Source organism: Malus sylvestris, chromosome 7 (assembly GCF_916048215.2).
Source record: "Malus sylvestris chromosome 7, drMalSylv7.2, whole genome shotgun sequence".
In the NCBI taxonomy this organism is placed as follows: domain Eukaryota; kingdom Viridiplantae; phylum Streptophyta; class Magnoliopsida; order Rosales; family Rosaceae; genus Malus; species Malus sylvestris.
Window position 1 is genome coordinate 5,502,283 of NC_062266.1, and position 20,192 is coordinate 5,522,474.

The window sequence follows — 20,192 nt, forward strand, 5'->3', positions numbered from 1 at the left end:
GAGTAGCAGTGGTTGTGGTGGTTGATTTCTCTTTACATGGGAACTTTGCTTGCATTGCAAGGGAATGGATGGAAAGCGGAACAAGATATGATGAAAAAGTAGAAAGGGAGAAAGAGACAGCGTCAAGCCAAGTATATCCGAACTAAGACTATAATGAAAGTTAGTAGCAAAGTGCGTCAACCACACTTCTTCTTTTGTCCAATAAAATAAATAAACAAAGAGTTTTTATCAGGTCTCTAAATTTGAGGCACCTCATAAAGATAAAAATGGTCATTGAACTTGAAAATCGATCAAAATAATTATGGAAAATAAGTGTCGTAAATTAATATGGTCCTATAAGCAGAGGTGGCAAATCAACTCATTGAGTTGTTAAAATTTCATCTAACACCATCATCACCACTATCAATCTCACATGTATATTATAGTGATATCAAATTAAAGTGTCTTAACAATTACCCATTAACAACCCAACATGCTGATTAGTCACCTAACAACTAAAATAAAATGGTAATTGTCTTGATGATTAGAATCTTTTTTTACCTACTGTGTCCCAATTCAAACTCTTCTCCCCTTTGTTAGTGTAGTTTACAATAAAACTATCGTTTTTATTTAGAAAAACATGTAACAATCTGTAACACCAAGATTTGAAAAGTTACCGTCTTTCACCAATGGCCAACTCATGCAAATTCTCTACCCATGTTATATAAAAATTGATAAAATTAGAGAAATAAAATATCATATTTTGTTGAGTGTTCCAAAATTGCATCATTTGATTCATTGGTTCCTTAGATTGAATTATTTAAGACAACTTCGAAGATGTAGGCTTCAACCGAACTGTGTCACTCTAACCCTACTTTTTAGTGTATTGTATGAACTATTGACTGTGATTTTTGTGGTTTGTTTTAGAAAAGTCGATGGATGTGTGTGTGACTCTTTCGGGATTTTCAATGGCTTGATTATAATTTCATAAAGTATTGAGTTTATATTTTATGTTATAAACCGTGATTGATGGATACGTTTTCATATTATCACATACGTTGCATTATTGTCACTCACACGAGTTTCGCGGCTTATCTGGGTTGTTGATTTATCGGGTGCACCGTTCCCACTGTATAGGGGCGATTATGCAGGTGTAGTTGATATGTGGAGCCTTTGGAGTAGCATATTGTTGCCAGACAGCTAGGAGTGTTAGGTTACCCCTATCTTTCCTCGTATTTATTTTCGACTTTCCTTTGGAAGCCTATGGATGTTGTCCCTAGTGAGAGTAATCTTTATTGCATAGTTGTTGTAAATATTATTAATTTCATTTTAGTATGTCGGTTGTATTTCATGGCATCCCCCTACAGTCTACTGTTACACGTCGATTCTGGACGTATGTTGGGATCGGAGTGTGACAAAAGGTGTGAAATCCCGTCCCTGAAATTTCATTATTATTTACGTATCTCATTATTTAAATCCGTATTTCACGTTTATGTTATTTTCATTAGTTAATTTTAATTCAGTTAATTTATGGAATTAAATCGAATAGTTATCGGTTTGAAATTTCGTAATGAATCTTTAAAATTCGTTGACCTCTTGAGGTCACAAGCAATGTTTTCTAAAAGATCTCGAAGCCACGAATGCATAGGCGAAAGCCGTTTGCGAGTCCGGGTTTTAATGGTATAGTTACAGATATTTGAAGTTATATTACTAAACTATAGATTTTAATTTATTTTAAAACTCCCACAGTGTGGGAAAGGGGCCAATTAGAAATGGGGGAGGAAAGGAGAACCAATGGAAAAAAAAGGAGGAAGAAAGACCCTCCCTGTCTAACACACCCGTGCACCCTAACTGACCACATTCCGGGGATTTCTGCCATTTTTTTTTCGTCGAACCACCACCATCCAACATCTGAAACATCTTCCACAACTCCCCATCTACCATCTCCACATAAATTTGAAGATTTTTAAAGTCCATTTCGTGTAGAACCTCATCGGAGCATCGGAGGTGCTCGACGGTGATTCCTCCAATCCGACGAGTTTCACCACCCACCACCACCCTTAATCAACTCCCCTTGGACCCAGGAACAAGACCCAATCAGTTGTAGGGGTTTTGGAACACCAAGGAAGTCGAAACGAAGAACACCCATCTTAGGGTTTTCGACGGGTTTGAGTCAATTTGGGGCCTTTCCCGGTCAAATTGGGCTTGGCCATAGGTATGAAACTTGATATACTCATTGAGATCTACATTTTTGTGAAATTTGGTAATTTTTGAAGTTAGTCGGAAAATTGGGTTTCCATTCGCCAAAAACCGCCACTCACTACCGCGAGTGGCCAGTGGGCCGACGATGCCTTTCTAAGTTCAAATAGATGTCCTGATTTTGTAGTTAATATTCGTATGACGTGGTTTGATCGTTTGAACCTAATTTCACTATGAGACATCCCTTGATCAAAATATAAATCGACGATCCGACCGTTGGATTGTCACCAAACTTTAATACATTATAATACGTAATATTTGAGGATGTTAGGAACTGATGGATCGGGAATCCAATGTATGAATCTTCCCAAATTAGATTTCTAAGTTTGTAAAATAAATTGTTGACCGCCACCTAATTCTAGTAATTGGCGGAGATCCGACCATCGGATCGTGATGGGATTTTAGTATGTGGTTCTAGAAGTGTAATGGGGACTTTGAGAGCTTACAGATTAGAAATCTGATAGGCGGATCTTCAGGGTTAAATTGCTAAGGTGTGGACCTCACTATTGACTAAGAGTTGACTTTTGGTCAACATGTCTCGAGCCATTTGAATTAAAAAAAATTGGTATTATTAGAAACTCAGTGAAGCTTTGCAGACTTGTCTCAGTGAGTGACATTAATATATGTGATATGGTGATTACCCGATTCTTGATATTAATATCCTTTGCGGATATGACATGGTTTTATAAATGTGTTTTCTATTAAAATGTGATTATTTTATAAAATGCCATCGATCTATTTTATTAAATGTGATTTGATTCATGGATTGGTAATATTTGTGGAAAAGTGATTCGAATTACATATTGAAATGTTCTGTAAATTGAGGGCTAGTAGAGGACTATGACCCTGCTTGATTAATCCGCATTGGGGGACCATACTATATATGAATCTCGCTTGGTTAATCCGCATTGGGCGATCCTTATGGTCATTTATACTTATGGGTGATTATGCTTGGTTTATTCGCATTGGGGGTCACTACCTACCTGATTATCTTGACCTTGCATGGTTAATCCGTATTGGGGGTCACTAGTGGTCCTGCTTGGTTAATCCGCGTTAGGGGACCATACTATATATGGATCGCGCTTGGTTAATCTGTGTTGGGCGATCCTTATAGCTATGTATGCTTAGGAGTGATCATGCTTGGTTAATCCGTATTGGGTAATCACTTCCTAACAGCTGTAGGAGTGACTCTGCTTGGTTAATCCGCATTGGGGGGTCATTGCCTACTTGGTTACTTTTTCAAGGATGGCTCTGATTAGTTAATCCTCTTTGGAGGGCCACTTCCTGTTTGGTTATTTATGTAGGCTTTGGCCGAACTGCGTCTCTCTAGCCCTAGTTTTTAATGTACATATGAACGATGATTTTTTAGAATCTTGGTGGTTTGAATGGGAAAAGTCGTTGGATGTCTAGGTGACTCATTCGGAGTTTTCAACGACTTGATTATGATTTCACAAAGCATGATTCTATACTCGATGTTTATAGATTGTGATCGATGGTCTGTTTTTATTTAATATCACATTCTTGTATTATTATCACTCACCCGAGCGTCACATCTTAACCAAGTTTTGATTTGCCAGTGCATCATTCCCTTGATGTAGGCACTGATTTTACATATGACAAGTTTGGGTAGATTATGAGAAACCGTTTGGTATTTTGGTTCCATTGAGTGGTCCGGAACCCGATTTTGTTGGATTCTATTGAGTGGTCTGGAATTCTTACTCTTTCTCATTTCCATAAGTTAGACTATAACCCTGGATTTGAGTAAATGGGAATTACCTACCTTGTGAATATAAATTAGATTTATCATGTGATTACTTGGAATCCAGGCAGGGAATTATGTAGAATTCCTTTATTAAATTTCGTGCATTGATATGTGATCTGGTTGACTGACTAACGTAATTAAATGTTAATATCGTGTCTCCTTGATTCATGGAATGGGTTACTTGAGGTGATTGTGGAATGATGTTGAATATGATTGTTATTAATATTGTTGATGCACAAAATCGGAGGTCTTGGAACAACGTAAATCCGACCGTGAATCTGCAAGAAATGTAAATAACACAAGATGTATCGTGGTTCACCCCAATGTTTGGGCTACGTCCACACTGATTATTGTATTTCTCTGAGATGTTGAAGAGGGAGAGAGAGAGCTTTTCTGTGAGGATGAGAGCTCTGAGAGGGTGATGGTATGACTTAGGAATTGGCCTCCCCTAATGAGGAGAGTGATGGGTCATTTTACAGAATAAGGGCTCATCACTTATTACATATTTGCCCCTTCCTTACATAATTACATTTGAGTCCCCCGAGTATTTATATGAGATCTAAATACGGAGGCCCTAAGTATGGTACAAACAGTAGTCCCCTAAGTCTTCAGTCAAGAGAGTCTTTTGGCTGGAGACTTGAAATTCAGTCCATATGTGGGCCGAAGTAACTAGACGTCGTCTTGAACTGATACTTGATATAAGGCGGTGCTCAAAGTGAAATGATGCTCAACTAGAAGTAGCACATGTTGCGAGGCTGCTCTGCTTGTGGCTTATGTTGCCTTGGTTGGCTCGGTTTGTGACGTTTAAAGGTGAGGGAGTCCCTTTTATAGAATAAGGACTCGCTCCTTAATACATAAGTGATGGGTTATGAGTGATGCTCGCGGCGAGGCGGTTGCTCAACTGGTAGCAATGCTTTCTAATGATGGTGAGGGAGTCCCTTTTATAGAATAAGGGCTCGCTCCTCAGTACATAAATAATGGGTTAGAAGTGATGCTTGCGGCGAGGCGGTTGCTCAGCAGGCGGCGATGCTTTCTAATGAAAGTGAGGGAGTCCCTTTTATAGAATAAGAGCTCTCTCATCAGTACATAAATAATGGGTTAGGAGTGATGCTTGCGGCGAGGCGATTGCTTAGCAAGCGGCGATGCTCTCTAATGATGGTGAGGGAGTCCCTTTTATAAAATAAGGGCTCGCTCCTCAGTACATGAATAATGGGTGCTTTCTAATGAAAGTGAGGGAGTCCTTTTTATAGAATAAGGACTCGCTCCTCAGTACATACATAATGGGTTAAGAGTGATGCTCGTGGCAAGGCGGTTGCTCAGCAGGCGGCGATGCTCTCTAATGATGGTGAGGGAGTCCCTTTTATAGAATAAGGGCTCGCTCCTCAGTACATAAATAATGGGTTAGGAGTGATAACTGTTTCATTATTATCGTACATATGCACTTGGTCCACTCACCTTTGTTTTGCGCCCCCATTCAGGTCATAGAAACGAGGACTACAACTGGACGTACGAGGCATTCCCCTACCAGTAGCACTCCATCACCCACTTGTGTGATATCTTGTAATGTTCTTTCTTTTTGTAAATCTGGTTTAGACTGTGTATGGTTCATTCTAGATGTTTCCGTGAATGTTGTTAACTACTCTTAAATTCTGACGTTATTTATGAATGTTTTCTTCTAATCATTACTCTTATAATCAATTAATGGCTTTCGTCACCTTGAGTGTCGGCCAGCACGTGTCTATCCTGATATTCGAAGAATATCAGGGTCGGGGCATGTCACACGTGATAAACTTAGTGTGCAGCTCTAATTAGATTACAATGCATACACAAGGACAATAGCACTTGCAACAAACCCCTTGCAAGCTTCGACTCATTTACAATACCCTGCACATATTCATACACACCGCAGAAAACCCCACGCAGCTCCGCAGCCCTATACATATTCATACACACCTTTCTCCAAACCCCATCCAGCGCCGTAGCCCTATACTTATTCATACACACCTCTCTCCACACACATATATATATTTTTATATTTTGTACTATAAAACCCCCCCTACATTTCCGTACGTATATAATATATAGTATGCTCGTATGAAGCAATGAAGAGTTCAACTTTACTTTACACCTTCAGTTTTGATTTACGTGCACCATTGAGACGAATGCAATGTTACTAGCAATTTCCATCCACGAACCGGCTGGCGCCGAAAATGCCACGGTCTTCCACCACCGGAAGATCAAGCAACATCATTCAAGAACAGAAATTGAAACAGTTTGGAAGAGTCACCATCGTTAGCTTTCCATCGTTAGCTGCACTTTGACAAGTTTTGACTGCCCTCAAACCATGTAGAGTTGCTGCACAAGTTTTCACTCACCTGACATACCTAGTGTTTGCATAAGTTGTTTTATATCTAAATTCAAATGTAAAAGAGATTTTGGGAGGGTGATTACATAGCCTCGCCTCCTTGGCATGTCTACCAACAAATGGTGTTGCAATGCAAGGAATGATGCGGCAAGACAAGGCGAGGGCGGTTTCTCCAATGATCACAAGAAACCAATTGCTTGTGAATAGTTGGGTTACTTTCTTTTCTGCCTTTTTTGAAGAGGAGTTCATTATAAATGAAGTACATAAGTGAATTCAACACACCATTTTTCTGCTGCTTCACACCCTTGTTTATTTATAGGCTATAGATTAAACGAATTAAAAAAAAATTAAGGGATAAAAACAAAATAAGAGTGCAAAAAGAGAAAAATGTGTGTCTGGCATACATACAAAACGAATTAAAAGAAAAATAAGGGATAAAAAAAGCATGACTGTACAAATGGAGAAAAAAAAGTGTCTCATTTATTATGAAGTAAATAACTAGTACATGCTTAAGACAAAAAAAGAAACAAAGTTCTGTAGCATAAGAAACCACGCATCAAGGCTTAGTCTGGCATAAGGAATGAAAGATGGATGAACAAAACTATATATCAGAACTCAATCGTCGAACTACTATACCTTTTGACACACTTCAAATATGATAAAGAATAATATTATGACTCGTCAACTCCAGTTGCAATAATTAAATAATTTTTTTTTGTTAAATCAATAATTAAATAATTAAGTGCACTTGCAGAATTGGCAATAAATACCAACATTGACAAAAATACATGATGCTTGGTGAATGAGAGGACAAATTAACATATTGAAAACAGAGAGAGATGAAATAATGTCTCAAATGTTGTACGGATAATTAAGCTCAAACCTTAAACTTCCCAAGAGGTATAGGAAGATAAATCCTCCACATCCTGATGATGATACTAGAAAACATCCATCAAAATTTGGAATCAAACCAGGAAAAGAAACGAATTAAATCCCATAATAAGACGAAATAGGCGAAGTAGTCCAACTGTTGTGCAACAGCTAATTCAGATGACTCATATGGTCCCTTGGATTAGATTGAATTAGATAACTCACAAACATTAGAACAAAAATCATTCACATAATTAACCATTGTGCTTATGCTAACTCAAACTCAAAAAGCTCTTCTGGTTAACTTAGAATTCAAAAGGCTCGCTTGATTAATATAGACAAACGAAAAAGATCGATGCCTCAAATTAGATTAAATTAGTTAACACATCACATAACATTGTTATGTATACAAGAAACCTTGCAAGCTCCGACTCTTTTACAATATCCTGCACATTACGTTTTCTTAGTACACTCCTGAAATTAAAACTAAAAATAAAAAAGATTAAGGCAGCAAACCTTCAGCCCTTTAGATATTTATACACACTTCCATTTATTTGTACTGTATACATATATACACACCCTACTATATATATATATGCTATGACATATGAAGCACTGTACCTTGTGCAACTTTATTTACCAAGTCACCACTTTTGATCTCTATACCTTCCCTTCAAGTTTGATTTACATCATGCACCACTGAGACGAAGGCAATGTTTCCCAGCAATTTCCATCCGTGAAACCGCCGCCGAAAATCCCTTGATCTGCCACCACTGGAAGATCAAGCGACATGGCTGCCTCCGTCCATATCGAGTCATCAAACACCGGAAAGCTCTCTCTCATTTTCCCCCAGAATATCCCATCCATGCCTTCATTGTTCACACCACTACTCATATTCTCCTCCACTTTCATGCCCCCCGGCTCCGGCTGATCCACCTTCACATTCGCATAATTATTGCAAATAACAGGTACTGCAATATATTTCACAGGAGCAGCATAACATGCAGGATTAGTCCGAGTACCTGACAGATTGTTCTGCACAAGGGTTTGGTTCGAAATTTGAGGTGGCACGCCAGGATTGGCCGACGAGGGAAATACTTGATGCTGCAGGCCGTGCTGGTTCAATTGATGATGGCTATATGGCTAATTGAGCTTCGCCTGGGAACCGTAGAGCTTCCAGGCCGCCGCCGCGGCAGCATCATAAGCCAGAGCAGCCTCATAGGAGGTGTCGAAAGTCCCGAGCCAGAGCCGGGCTCTGCGGTGGGGCTCGCGGATTTCCACCACCCATTTGCCCCACGTTCTTTGCCTGACGCCCTTGTAAGTGCACATAGCGTTCTCTGGCCCTCCTTTCCCCCTCATGCAACCCTTCCTCGAGCTTCTCTGCGCTGGCCGCTTCGCCTGCTTCTCTCCGCAACCCCAACACTGCTACTACCAGCAACCATCTCCGAGTTCGACATTGTGAGATTTTTTTGAGAAGAATCGAGGATTTTTATCCTGTTTTTTTTTTTTTTTTTTTAATTCGGCTGGTGAGTTTGAGAAACCATAACCCGTGACGGTGGTGGTACTTTAGACATGACTGAAACGTGGCTTGTGGAGGATTAGGACTTGAATACTTGGCATGGTGAACGGGAGATATAGTGTACATGGATGGCTAGCCTCACTGTTTAAATCTCTAATACACCGTTGGCTTGCAACTTTGTTTGCTTTCTTGCTCAGGTTGCAATCGAAGAGGAGCAAAATTCCAGTTCTGCTTCCTCATTTTTCATTTTTTTTTTATTAAATCCGAAATACAATGACATAGTAGATTCACGTCGGATATTTAACTCAGAGATGAATCGTAATGGACGAATAACACCAAGAAAGTAAAGTTTTAAACTATACAGAAAACTGACTAAGTATGTCTTTTTTAAGTTGACTAGAAGTTGAGATAAAGAGAGAATGGATGAATAAAAGTAGGAGAACAAAAATTCTTAAACGGTACATAAAACCTTTTTGAAGTTCACTGAAAGTTGAGATAAGTGAAAAATGGATGAATAGTAGTAGGAGAGCAAATCCTTAAATTGTAGAAAATTGAGCATGTCTTTCTGAAAATTGGAAGTTGAGAGAAAACTTAAACGGTACAGAAAACTGACTGAGCATATGTATGAATAACAGTAGGAGGAAGATTCTTAAACTGTACAAAAAAACATATTGTCTTTATGAGTTATAAGTGAGAAATGGATGAATAACAGTATGAGAGAAAATTCTTAAACGGTACATAAAATTCACTGAGAGTTGAGATAAGTGAGAAACTTGTTGACAGTTAAAACAGGTTTTTGTTTATAATTATTTTTTCACCTTTTATTTGAATAACAAGATAAACATGTTCATTTTATTTTTATTTTTTCAAAATATTGGGAAAAGAAAGTGTTTGGGATTTATGAAGGTATTTTTTTTTCTTTCTCTATGGAGGTATTTGGGTGATGGTATCCGTTTTTAAGGGTTCAATTTATATTAACATTATAATGAAATCAACGTCGGATATTAACTTATAAAATTATTTCGAATATTAATTAAAGTTATAAAACTTTAACCTAAGATTAATAGAAAGGAACAAATGGTGTAGACACAACAAGATAGATTAATAAGTCTTAGTACTTCAAAACCATTTGTTGTGATAGTAGGGACTCACAATATATATCTTAGAAATATTTGAGAAATTTGCTGAAACATGTATTAGATTTTCAATTTTCATGTTAATAACTATATTAGTGCCGCAAAATCATTTGTATTAGAGATACTTGAAGAAGTTATTGACACCCTGAAACACCCCAATCCCTTTTTTTTATTTAAAAATGGTTTTTGGACCTATATTGATGAGCCCAAGGGGCCCATCCCTTTTATTTTGTCCCCCGGCCTCTCTTTCTCTCCTTTAGCTCTCTCCCCTCTTCTCTCCCTCTCACCCGTGTCCTTCCTCCCTGCAAACCCTCACTTCCACACCACATCAATGAAGACGACAGCACCCATCACCATCACTCAGATCCTCCCTTCTCTCTTGCACCTCTCCGAGCTCACTCTCTCTCTTCTTCACACTGTGCACAGTCACGGTGCACTTGAATTCCGACGAGGTAAGTCGAAAACACCCTTCAATCTTCCTTCCTAGTAGTCTAGAAGGCTTAGTGGTTGTTAAAATGTGATTTTGATGAAGGTTTGGACACGAAAATACGTCGGGGAGACTTCCCCAGATTTCCGGCGAGGTACCCGCCACTTTCGAGGCCATTTCCGGCCAAACCAGGGCGAGTTGGCCGGCGTGCAAGGTATCAATCTCTTCGTCTCGTCGAGTAGTACAACTTTCCTTTTTTGTTTCACTCAATTTCGTTGAGTAATGAAGAAGTTATACTCATTTGAATCTTACCCAGTTTCTGGCGACCTCTGAGGCTTTCTAGGCATTTTACGGCCAAACCACGACAAGTTAGATGTCGTGTGAGGTACCATTCTCTTCGTATCTTCGAGGGCTAAAACTTTCGTTCTTGTTTCACTTGATTTCGTTAAGTATTGATAAAGTTATGGCCATTTAAAGTGGGTATGAATTTCCAGCCGAATTTCCAGCCTTCTCCTCCGATCACCACGCAGGCCCTTCAGGCCACCCAAAGCACCCCGGGCCTTAGGCCCGTGTTTGGACCAGCCCAGAAACACCAAAACCCAACCCAATTATAAATTTTATTTCCTTTATTTATTTGGTTGACCCACTGGGCCTTAGGGCCTTTCCTTTTATTTGGGGCTTAAAGCCCAGTTGTTGGTAACTAGGCCTGCGGGCCGTGCCTTGTGGGTGTGTATGGGCTGTGTGTGTGTGTGTTGTGTGTGGGTTTGGGCTTAAGCCCAAAACCACCCATTTTAAACCCTAACCCTTTTAAACCAAAAACCTTAGGATCCTAAACTCAAAACCCAATAGATCCTAATCATATTTAACCTAAACCCTAATTCGGATTTCAAGCCTAAAACCCATTAGACCTAATTTGACCGTTGACCCCCGATCAACGTTGACTGTAGAGTTGACTTTTTTGGCTTTTCGTCCGGGACCCTTCTTAGGGTAATTCGACGTTCTGAATCCGTTTCCAATGTCCGTTTTCCCAAATTCAATTGCTATTATATAGTTTTATTAATTGAGTCATTCATGTGCTTAGGGGCAATTATTGTGACGTTTCCGTCTTCGCTAGTAGCGCAGCTTTTGGCGGCTGAGTTCTGTGAGTGGACTCCTTCTAAATTTACATGATTTTATAGTTTAATTGCATAAATGATTAGCATGCCTACGAATTTATGATTTGATTTATATCAAGCCTGTTTACTAAATATATTGGTTTCATCTCGTGTGTTTGTGAGGAATAAATTGTTAGCCTATATTGAGCTATATTTTGATATATCGTATTTATATAAAAACCATGAACTGGTAGACTATCCGATGGATGACGATAGGATTTTGATTAAATCCATAACTTATTATGCTAGTAGTTTTCATTATTAAACTGCGGGGGTTGGTATCTTGATAACTGTTTTATTATTATTGTATATATGAACTTGGTCCACTCACCTTTGTTTTGCGCCCCCATTCAGGACTTAGGATTAAGGCACCTAATCCCCGCGTCAGGACACTTCCGCAGCAGTATCTTTGAATCCTCTTTATGTAGGACCCACTTCTTTATTCATTCAATTTTATCTTAATTCTTTTTAGTGAATAGGTTTAGTTGTATGTTCTGAGCACGTTCCTAAATTATTATTTCATTGTATTTTAAATTCATAACCCTTATTTATTTCTTATTCTTAGCTTTTGTATCAATTAATGGCTTTCGTCACCTTCAGGTGTCGGCCAGCACGTGTATATCCTGGTATTCAGGGAATATCAGGGTCGAGGCGTGTCACACCCACAAGTACGGACTTTCATTTTTATTTTCTCTTTTTCTTTATTTATAAACAGATAAGAAAGCTATTCTTTCGTATCTCTCTTTTCTCTTCTCTTTTTCTTGTTTTTAATATATCTCCATAGATATTTTGACAAAAAATAGGATCTCTCCTATATACACACTCATATATATATATATATATATAGTATGGACATATGAAGCACTGAAGAGTTCAATTTTATTTACCAAGCCATTGAGATGAATACAATGTTTCTCAGCAATTTCCATCCAGAAACCCGCCAGCCCCGAAAATCCCATGGTCTACCACTACCTAAAGATCAAGCGAGTCAGCGACATGGTTGAACAGATACTGGAACAGTTTGGAAGAGTCACCATCTTTAGCTGCATTTTAACAAGTTTTGACTGCCCTCAAACCATCTCGAGTTGCTGCACAAGTTTTCACTCACTTTCCATAGATACTGTTTGCACAAGTTATTTTATGTTTCGAACGTAAAACAGATTTTGGGGAAGGGTGACTACATGGCCTCTCCTCCTTTGCATGTCTACCAACAAATGGTGTTGCAATGCAAGGAATGACGCGGCAAGGCGACGCGAGGTGAGGCGAGGGCGGTTTTGTGTGATCATAGCATTCTATTACGAATAAATTGAGGTTCTGTTTACACCTAAAATATACCCATTTTACTTATTTGGGCAATTTGGGTAAAATATGGTATTTGGAGGATTAATATGCAAGAAGACTAACTTGGAAAGATATTTAGTTGCAAGTGGAGGGTTTGGCACTATAATATTATTTCTCCTATTTGTTTGGGTGGTGGAGGTTTGCCAAGGGAATTGTTTAATCAAGACAAGTGCATGCTTTTTCATGCAAGTGGATGGAAGGACACCATGCATACTTTCGGGCAAGAATGTGTGATGAAAGAAGCCAATTTGCCAACTTACTTCTTTTAATTGATTAGTTTATTACAAGTGGGAAAACATGTGATGAAAGCTTGTGGTGGAAATGCAAGTTCCCCTTTTAATATTATTTCTCCATACAAGTTGGCAAGTGAAAAGCATGCAAGCTGTCTAAAGCAATGGAATACAAGCTGCCCAAGCTTCTTTCGGGCAGATACAAAACCTCAGCAGGAGGGTTTCCTCCAAACCTCTATAAAAGGGAGCAGATGCACAAGGATTATGGACACTCAAACAAACAAACAAAAGCACAAACTCTGCTCAAACCAGATTTGCCAAAAGCCTTCTTTTATCTAGCTTATTAGCTCTGCTGCTCACTTGCGGTATTGATCTCATTTGTAGCTGTTATGTACTCATTTCCAGTCATATAAATTACAAGCAATCTGCAATATTAGCCACTTTCCCTTGTCATTTATATTTCCAAGCAACCTTGTCATTTACATATTGTTCTATCTCTCCATATAAGTAAAGTCCTTATTTTTAAGGCAAAGAAAGAACCTTGATTTGAGCAACTCCCACTCAAATGGCACAATCTCTTGATTTGAAGTCAAAAGGCGCAACCTCAATCATTCAAATCCCGTCTACTAGCGGCATCTAGTAGTGGCACGCCCGCACCCACCAATCTCGTATGTGCAGTAAATCCCCGACTTGCCCGCAAGGCCCCATGGCGGATTTAGGGAGCGAACATATTTTGGCACGCTCGGTGGGACCCTTATATGAAGTTAGATCATGAACAATCCTTATGTTCATGATTTTTTGGAGGATGACGGTGTGGAAGAGCGCCCAAGCTATGGCTATCACATAAAGCCAACCTATGAGTTGCCAACTTATGGGTACATGGCTGAAGAGTACTCAAGTCCCATGGAACATGATTGTCGGCCAACTAATGGCCATCAAATAAATAATAATCTTACAGATTGGCCAACTTATGGCTATGATGAAGGTTATTATTCTTTTGAAGACAATCATATTCATGAATACTATGATAGGCCAACAAATGGCTTTGAGTATCAAAAGGCTTCCAATGAGTACATAGAGCCAATATATGAGATGCCAACTCATGATCATCCGGATGAAAGGCTCTACAAAGAGGATGTGGGCAAAATAGAGAAGATGTCCAAACTCCATGTGGCAAGCATCGAGTATGGTGAGGAGGTCACTCAGTGTTTTAAAAGGGTGGAGGAAAGCTATACAACTTTTGGAGAAACTTTGGGAAAGTTGATAGATCAAATGTGTCAAATCCCCTCTACAAAGCACACTCACCCTACTACAACCAAGGAAGAACAGATCATACATGTTGATGAAGGCCAAACAATGGCCCCACCCAAGGAAAAATCCATGAAAATGGATATGGTTGTAGAAGTCCAAGCCGTTGTAGGCCAAACACCAACGCTCGGGGGGCATGAGCCCACACCTCATGTGGAGCCCGAAGAAGAAGAAAATAGCTCCTACACTCTTCCCCGCCAACACAAGCATGTTGTCCGCATCGAGATCTCAAGGAGGACAAAGCTTGGGATCAAGCATGAATGGCCACCTCCTATGGTTCCCAAGCTATATGGCATGGCCAATTTAAATGATGGGTATGATCTCTCTACACTCAATTTTAAAAAGAGAAAAAGATTTGAGTGTTGAGAGAAGAATAACAATTGAGCAGCCAAAGGGCTTCATCCAATTTGCCCGAATGGCTTTCTTTTGTGTTATTCTTTTGTGCACTTTCTCCAGTACCATTCTCCTCCTTTTCCTTCTCTTTCCTTTTTTTTTTTCTTTCTTTCTTTCTTTCTTCCTTTCTTTTCCTTCCTATCTCTCTCTCACCTATCTTTCTGCTGCCCAAAACACTTTTATATCTATGTGTCTATATTTATTATATTATATGATAAAAGTGTTTTGCCCGACAACGGCTGTATGTACATATATGTTATAGTAGGGGGATGGAGATTATATATATATATATATATATATATATATATATATATATAGTATTATAATTTGTTTTGTAAAATGTTGCCCGAAAGGGCTATATATATAGTTTTTTGATATATATATTTTATATAATAAAAGTGTTGCCCGAATGGGCCTTTTATATCTATGTGTCTTATATTATATTATATTATTATATTATTATATTATATTATGTACTTTGCCCGAAAAGGGCTTTATGTGTATATATATTAATATTATAGTATTTGAAAGGACTCTGTTTTCTTTGTGTGTTCTTGTGCTGTTACAAAGAAAAAGATATAAAAATTAAAAATTACAAAAACATTTTGCTTTCATGCTTTTTCTTGCTTTCTTTCCCTTTTTGTTTTCTTGCTGGGAACTTTACAGAAAATATCAAAGAGTTGGGCAGTTTGTGAGTAGCCATTTTTACCCTTCTTTCCACTTTTCTCTTATCCAATGGGTGTATTTAGCCCGAACCCAAAACCATCCAATAAAACTACATTTTCCACAAATCTCACCCAGAATCTTGGAATTGGAGGTTTTATAAAAAGCCAAATCATGGCTTTCCTGTGCAAAAATCTATCAGACAGCTTCTCAATGGCTATTGCAAAAAAGCAGGGGGTTATCTTGCCCGATTGGTGGTGCCCGATGAGACCACCATAACCATGCCCGACGGAAGTGACGTCTTCCCTGCTCACCACCAACAGACTCTGCATGTCTCCCTAACTCTCACCAGCTCCTACAACCAAGGGTCGGGCTACTTCGACGACTACCATTGGAGGCTACGATTAAACCGTGGAGGTTGGATGGTGGGTGCAGAATTGTTTTTGCAGTTTGCCCGAATGCTTGATGAAAGTATATTGCTGCTGCCCGAGAGAGCTATAATCTTGCCCGATGAGCAGGACATTTTATCTTGCTCGATGTTGTCAATCAAACGTGGGGCCCCATGTTTAATCTGGCAAACATATCTGAAGTGTTCTTGCCATGACCGTTGTAGCTTCAATGACGTGTTACCAAGCTGCTTACAAAAGAATTAAAGGTTCGAAGGAGAGCACTGAAACTTCTTGTAAATACCAGACTGTCTAAACGTAGGGCAGGCTTCTACAGCATGAAGTGGGCAAGGTTGACAAGATGCAAGCCATGGCCGCCCAATATGCCGCCTACAAAGCAAAGGAAGAATACGATAGGCACTTCTCCAGTATGCCGGAGTTCGCGGGAAGAAGAAGACAACAAAAGCCAGCCAAAACCTACGCTGCAACATCATGATGGAAGTGATAACGAACTTAATTCCAGCAATGTTTCCGCCAGCGGGGTTGTTGCAAAATCCCATGAGCCCGAGGTGGTGTTATTACTCCAAAAACGAATCCATGGTTGGTGTTTTGGAACCGCAGCTCGGGCAAAGAACATCAAACAGCGGATCAAAGTCTAGTACAGCCCCGCTCACTCCTTCCATTTCCAACTGTGTTGATGTTATCATCAAACTAGGGAGCTGGCAAAACGGATTCAAAAGGAGGCAGTCAAGTTTGGAAAGTTGTCGAAGATGTCTTGTGCGTTCGTATGAAGAAGCTCCAAAGGGTCCACAACTGAGAGATACTGATCAAGGAGCAGATGTGGTGGTTGCCACTCCCGGTCACTGGAAATAATACCACTGACTATTCTGGATCTGTGCTTCAACAAAATCTCAACGGCAAAATATCTTGGTCAACTTGCGGTGAACTACAACTCCTGGTAAGCCATCAGTCTGGAAGGACTTCTTCCCCATTTGATGTGCTACAACCGGCAGTAAATCAAGTCCAGCTCTCTGAAGGATTCTGCAGATCGGTCAAACATGACCACCTCTCTCCGAGCGGAACAAAAGTAATAGTGCATAGTCAGCATCACTACCTTGATCTGGGAAGCAGACTTATGAACCTCAAAGCAGGATTTCTCGATGCACAGAAGTCGGAGTGAGGGAACCATGTCAGCTATCATTCAACCACCAACATAACATCCGCAGTTTCTCAAACGTCCGACCCCTCTCAGCCAAATCCATGTTGTTTCCATCATAACTTCGCCCCATGACAGTTCGCACCCATCGATGTTGGCTCTTCTATTCGAGAATCGATCAGTTTATGGCCTGGAATGGGTACGCATCGGGTGACGCGCCTCTGTAGAAAGAACTGATGGCGAGGACTCCGGCGCAAGGTCGGACTAGTATTCTGTACTAGTTTTTCATTTGATTATAAAATGAGAGAGCAGTATAGGGACCCCTGGAATGTGATTAGAGTGGGGAAGTTGCTAGAGGATTTCAATGCTCTTGTTGGGACCATTGCATTCGAACATTGCTGCGATAAAGATGGCACAACAAAGCCCCTGCTACTGGTGACTTCTTCTGTTGACAAGATAGGATCCTCATACCCAGCAAAAGTCCATTGCTCTTGCAGCAAACTCCACGGAGGTAGCCTGTGATTCCAAGTTTGGAAAATCAGCTTCGTTTAACCCGATATTGCCTAAAGACTGAGAAAGAAAAATTGCTCTGTTGCCTGACAAAAGGTCCCTCTCTTATTATTTCTTTCTCTTTCTCTCTCTTTTCCTATTCCTTATCTCTTCTGTCCCTTTCTTACCCGAAAGGGCATCTCTTTCTTTTTTATTTTATTATTTCTTTCTCTTTTTCTGTATCTCTGTCGAAGTCTGCTTTCTTTGCTCTGCCCGAATGGGCTGTATATCTATATAATATATGATAGATTATATTATAGGGTAGGCCAGTCAACTTTTCTTCCCAAAAGCCCAAGTGGCTGTCCCTATCTTTCTCTCATTCTTCTCTCTTTTCCTTTTTTCCTCTTTCTCCTTGTCTCTTTCTTTTCCTCTTTCTTTCACTTTGCCCTAAAGGGCTCCAGAGATATATATATATATATATATATATAGTTATATTATATTATATATTATATGAAAAGAGGCCAAAAGAAAAAGACAAAAAAGAATAGTTGCCCAGTTTATTTCTCTCTTAACTCTCTTTTCCAGTTTGCCCGACTTCGGGCATTTTTCTAGTTTACTATCTCGGTAACCAGTGAAGATGCTCCTATGTTTTTTGGTATCAACGAGAAGGATGCACAAGTTAGACAACATTTTTTCCAATGCTAGTTGCAATACCAATTGCCTTGCTCCTCTTTCCAAAGTTTGTCAACGACAGAAGGACCGAAGAGGTAGACGTGCCTCTTCCTTCGACATCAATCCTGGCAGCATTAGGGTTGTAAGTTTCACAAACTTTGCTCAAATTTGTAAAACTTGGGGGGCACTGTTTACACCTAAAATATACCCATTTTACTTATTTGGGCAATTTGGGTAAAATATGGTATTTGGAGGATTAATATGCAAGAAGACTAACTTGGAAAGATATTTAGTTGCAAGTGGAGGGTTTGGCACTATAATATTATTTCTCCTATTTGTTTGGGTGGTGGAGGTTTGCCAAGGGAATTGTTTAATCAAGACAAGTGCATGCTTTTTCATGCAAGTGGATGGAAGGACACCATGCATACTTTCGGGCAAGAATGTGTGATGAAAGAAGCCAATTTGCCAACTTACTTCTTTTAATTGATTAGTTTATTACAAGTGGGAAAACATGTGATGAAAGCTTGTGGTGGAAATGCAAGTTCCCCTTTTAATATTATTTCTCCATACAAGTTGGCAAGTGAAAAGCATGCAAGCTGTCTAAAGCAATGGAATACAAGCTGCCCAAGCTTCTTTCGGGCAGATACAAAACCTCAGCAGGAGGGTTTCCTCCAAACCTCTATAAAAGGGAGCAGATGCACAAGGATTATGGACACTCAAACAAACAAACAAAAGCACAAACTCTGCTCAAACCAGATTTGCCAAAAGCCTTCTTTTATCTAGCTTATTAGCTCTGCTGCTCACTTGCGGTATTGATCTCATTTGTAGCTGTTATGTACTCATTTCCAGTCATATAAATTACAAGCAATCTGCAATATTAGCCACTTTCCCTTGTCATTTATATTTCCAAGCAACCTTGTCATTTACATATTGTTCTATCTCTCCATATAAGTAAAGTCCTTATTTTTAAGGCAAAGAAAGAACCTTGATTTGAGCAACTCCCACTCAAATGGCACAATCTCTTGATTTGAAGTCAAAAGGCGCAACCTCAATCATTCAAATCCCGTCTACTAGCGGCATCTAGTAGTGGCACGCCCGCACCCACCAATCTCGTATGTGCAGTAAATCCCCGACTTGCCCGCAAGGCCCCATGGCGGATTTAGGGAGCGAACAGGTTCCACCATAAAATCAATCGGCAATAGAGGGAGTAGCCCAACTACTTTTAAGCACATGCAAATCTCTCTTTTTCTTAATGTGGAATTAATTCTTAACATATTAACCACTATCACGGCTCTGTTTTTGTATTGCCAATCACCACTTTCTTTTCTTCCTTTTTGAAGAGAATGATTTCGTTATAAACTTTATTTTCTTCCTATTTTGAAGAGAAGGATTTCATTATAAATGAGTGAATTATGTAACTGAATTCAACACAATGATTTTCTGTTGCACATGCTTGTTATTTATGGCCTACGGATTAAACGAATTAAAAGAAAATTGAGGTACAAAAGAAAGCAAGAGTGCAAAATGAGTGAAAATGTGTCTACTACCGATTAAGAGCAACTTCATCCCTAAAAAATGAGTTGGCCCAAAGTCCATTTAATCCACCCAAATGAATAGTAATTGACTCCAATGAACAGTAATTGGCCAAGTACATCTCTACTCCTAAAAAATGAGCTGGGCAAAAGTCTAGTCAATCCATATTAAATTTTATAAAATAATTAAAAAAAATATTTTAAATTTCGGATAGAAATTTTAATCAATCTTGTCATGCCACGTGTCATTTCCGAAAATACAATTTTTGTGAAAATGGTTGAAGTGTGTGTGTGTGTGTGTGTGTAAATCTTTTATTTTAAAATGAAATCCAACAGCCTAAATGTGGACACGTGGCCCTTAAGATTCTGACTTTTTTTAACACTTGAATGCGCACCCTGAATCCCACATGCCAACGGTAAAAAAAAAAGGAAATTCACATAGCTGACGCCAGTCTGGCGTCATGTAAGCCGGTCTCTTGCTCAATCTATTATGTGCTGACCTTAAAGCTGGCTTCCACGTTGGGCCAACCTATTGGGTGGGGTGGAGTGGG

The 20,192-nt window shown here is 39.3% G+C and overlaps 1 protein-coding gene and 1 pseudogene across 2 annotated transcripts; one reads left to right on the forward strand and one right to left on the reverse strand.

The window, feature by feature from the left end:
* Positions 1 to 6,122: 6,122 nt before the first annotated feature.
* LOC126629073 (dehydration-responsive element-binding protein 2D-like) lies at positions 6,123 to 8,692 on the reverse strand (annotated as a pseudogene).
* A 1,477-nt stretch (positions 8,693 to 10,169) lies between these two features.
* On the forward strand, positions 10,170 to 12,208 carry LOC126628022 (uncharacterized). Of its 2 annotated transcripts, XM_050297601.1 has the most exons (5): positions 10,170 to 10,342; positions 10,423 to 10,531; positions 10,634 to 10,702; positions 11,399 to 11,458; positions 11,826 to 12,208. In XM_050297601.1, exons 1-4 carry the CDS (start codon positions 10,222 to 10,224, stop codon positions 11,451 to 11,453), a joined length of 354 nt encoding a protein of 117 aa, XP_050153558.1. In that variant the 5' UTR covers positions 10,170 to 10,221; the 3' UTR covers positions 11,454 to 11,458; positions 11,826 to 12,208. The 2 variants fall into 2 exon arrangements, with proteins under 2 accessions (XP_050153558.1, XP_050153556.1); XM_050297599.1 differs by having other exon boundaries at positions 11,399 to 12,208.
* The last annotated feature ends 7,984 nt before the right edge of the window (positions 12,209 to 20,192 follow it).

Coding starts and splice junctions, on each gene's coding strand:
- LOC126628022 (XM_050297599.1), top strand. CDS start 10,222: ATGAAGACGACAGCACCCATCACCATCACTCAGATCCTCCCTTCTCTC. Junction 10,343..10,422: donor TGCACTTGAATTCCGACGAG/GTAAGTCGAAAA, acceptor ATTTTGATGAAG/GTTTGGACACGAAAATACGT. Junction 10,532..10,633: donor CGAGTTGGCCGGCGTGCAAG/GTATCAATCTCT, acceptor AATCTTACCCAG/TTTCTGGCGACCTCTGAGGC.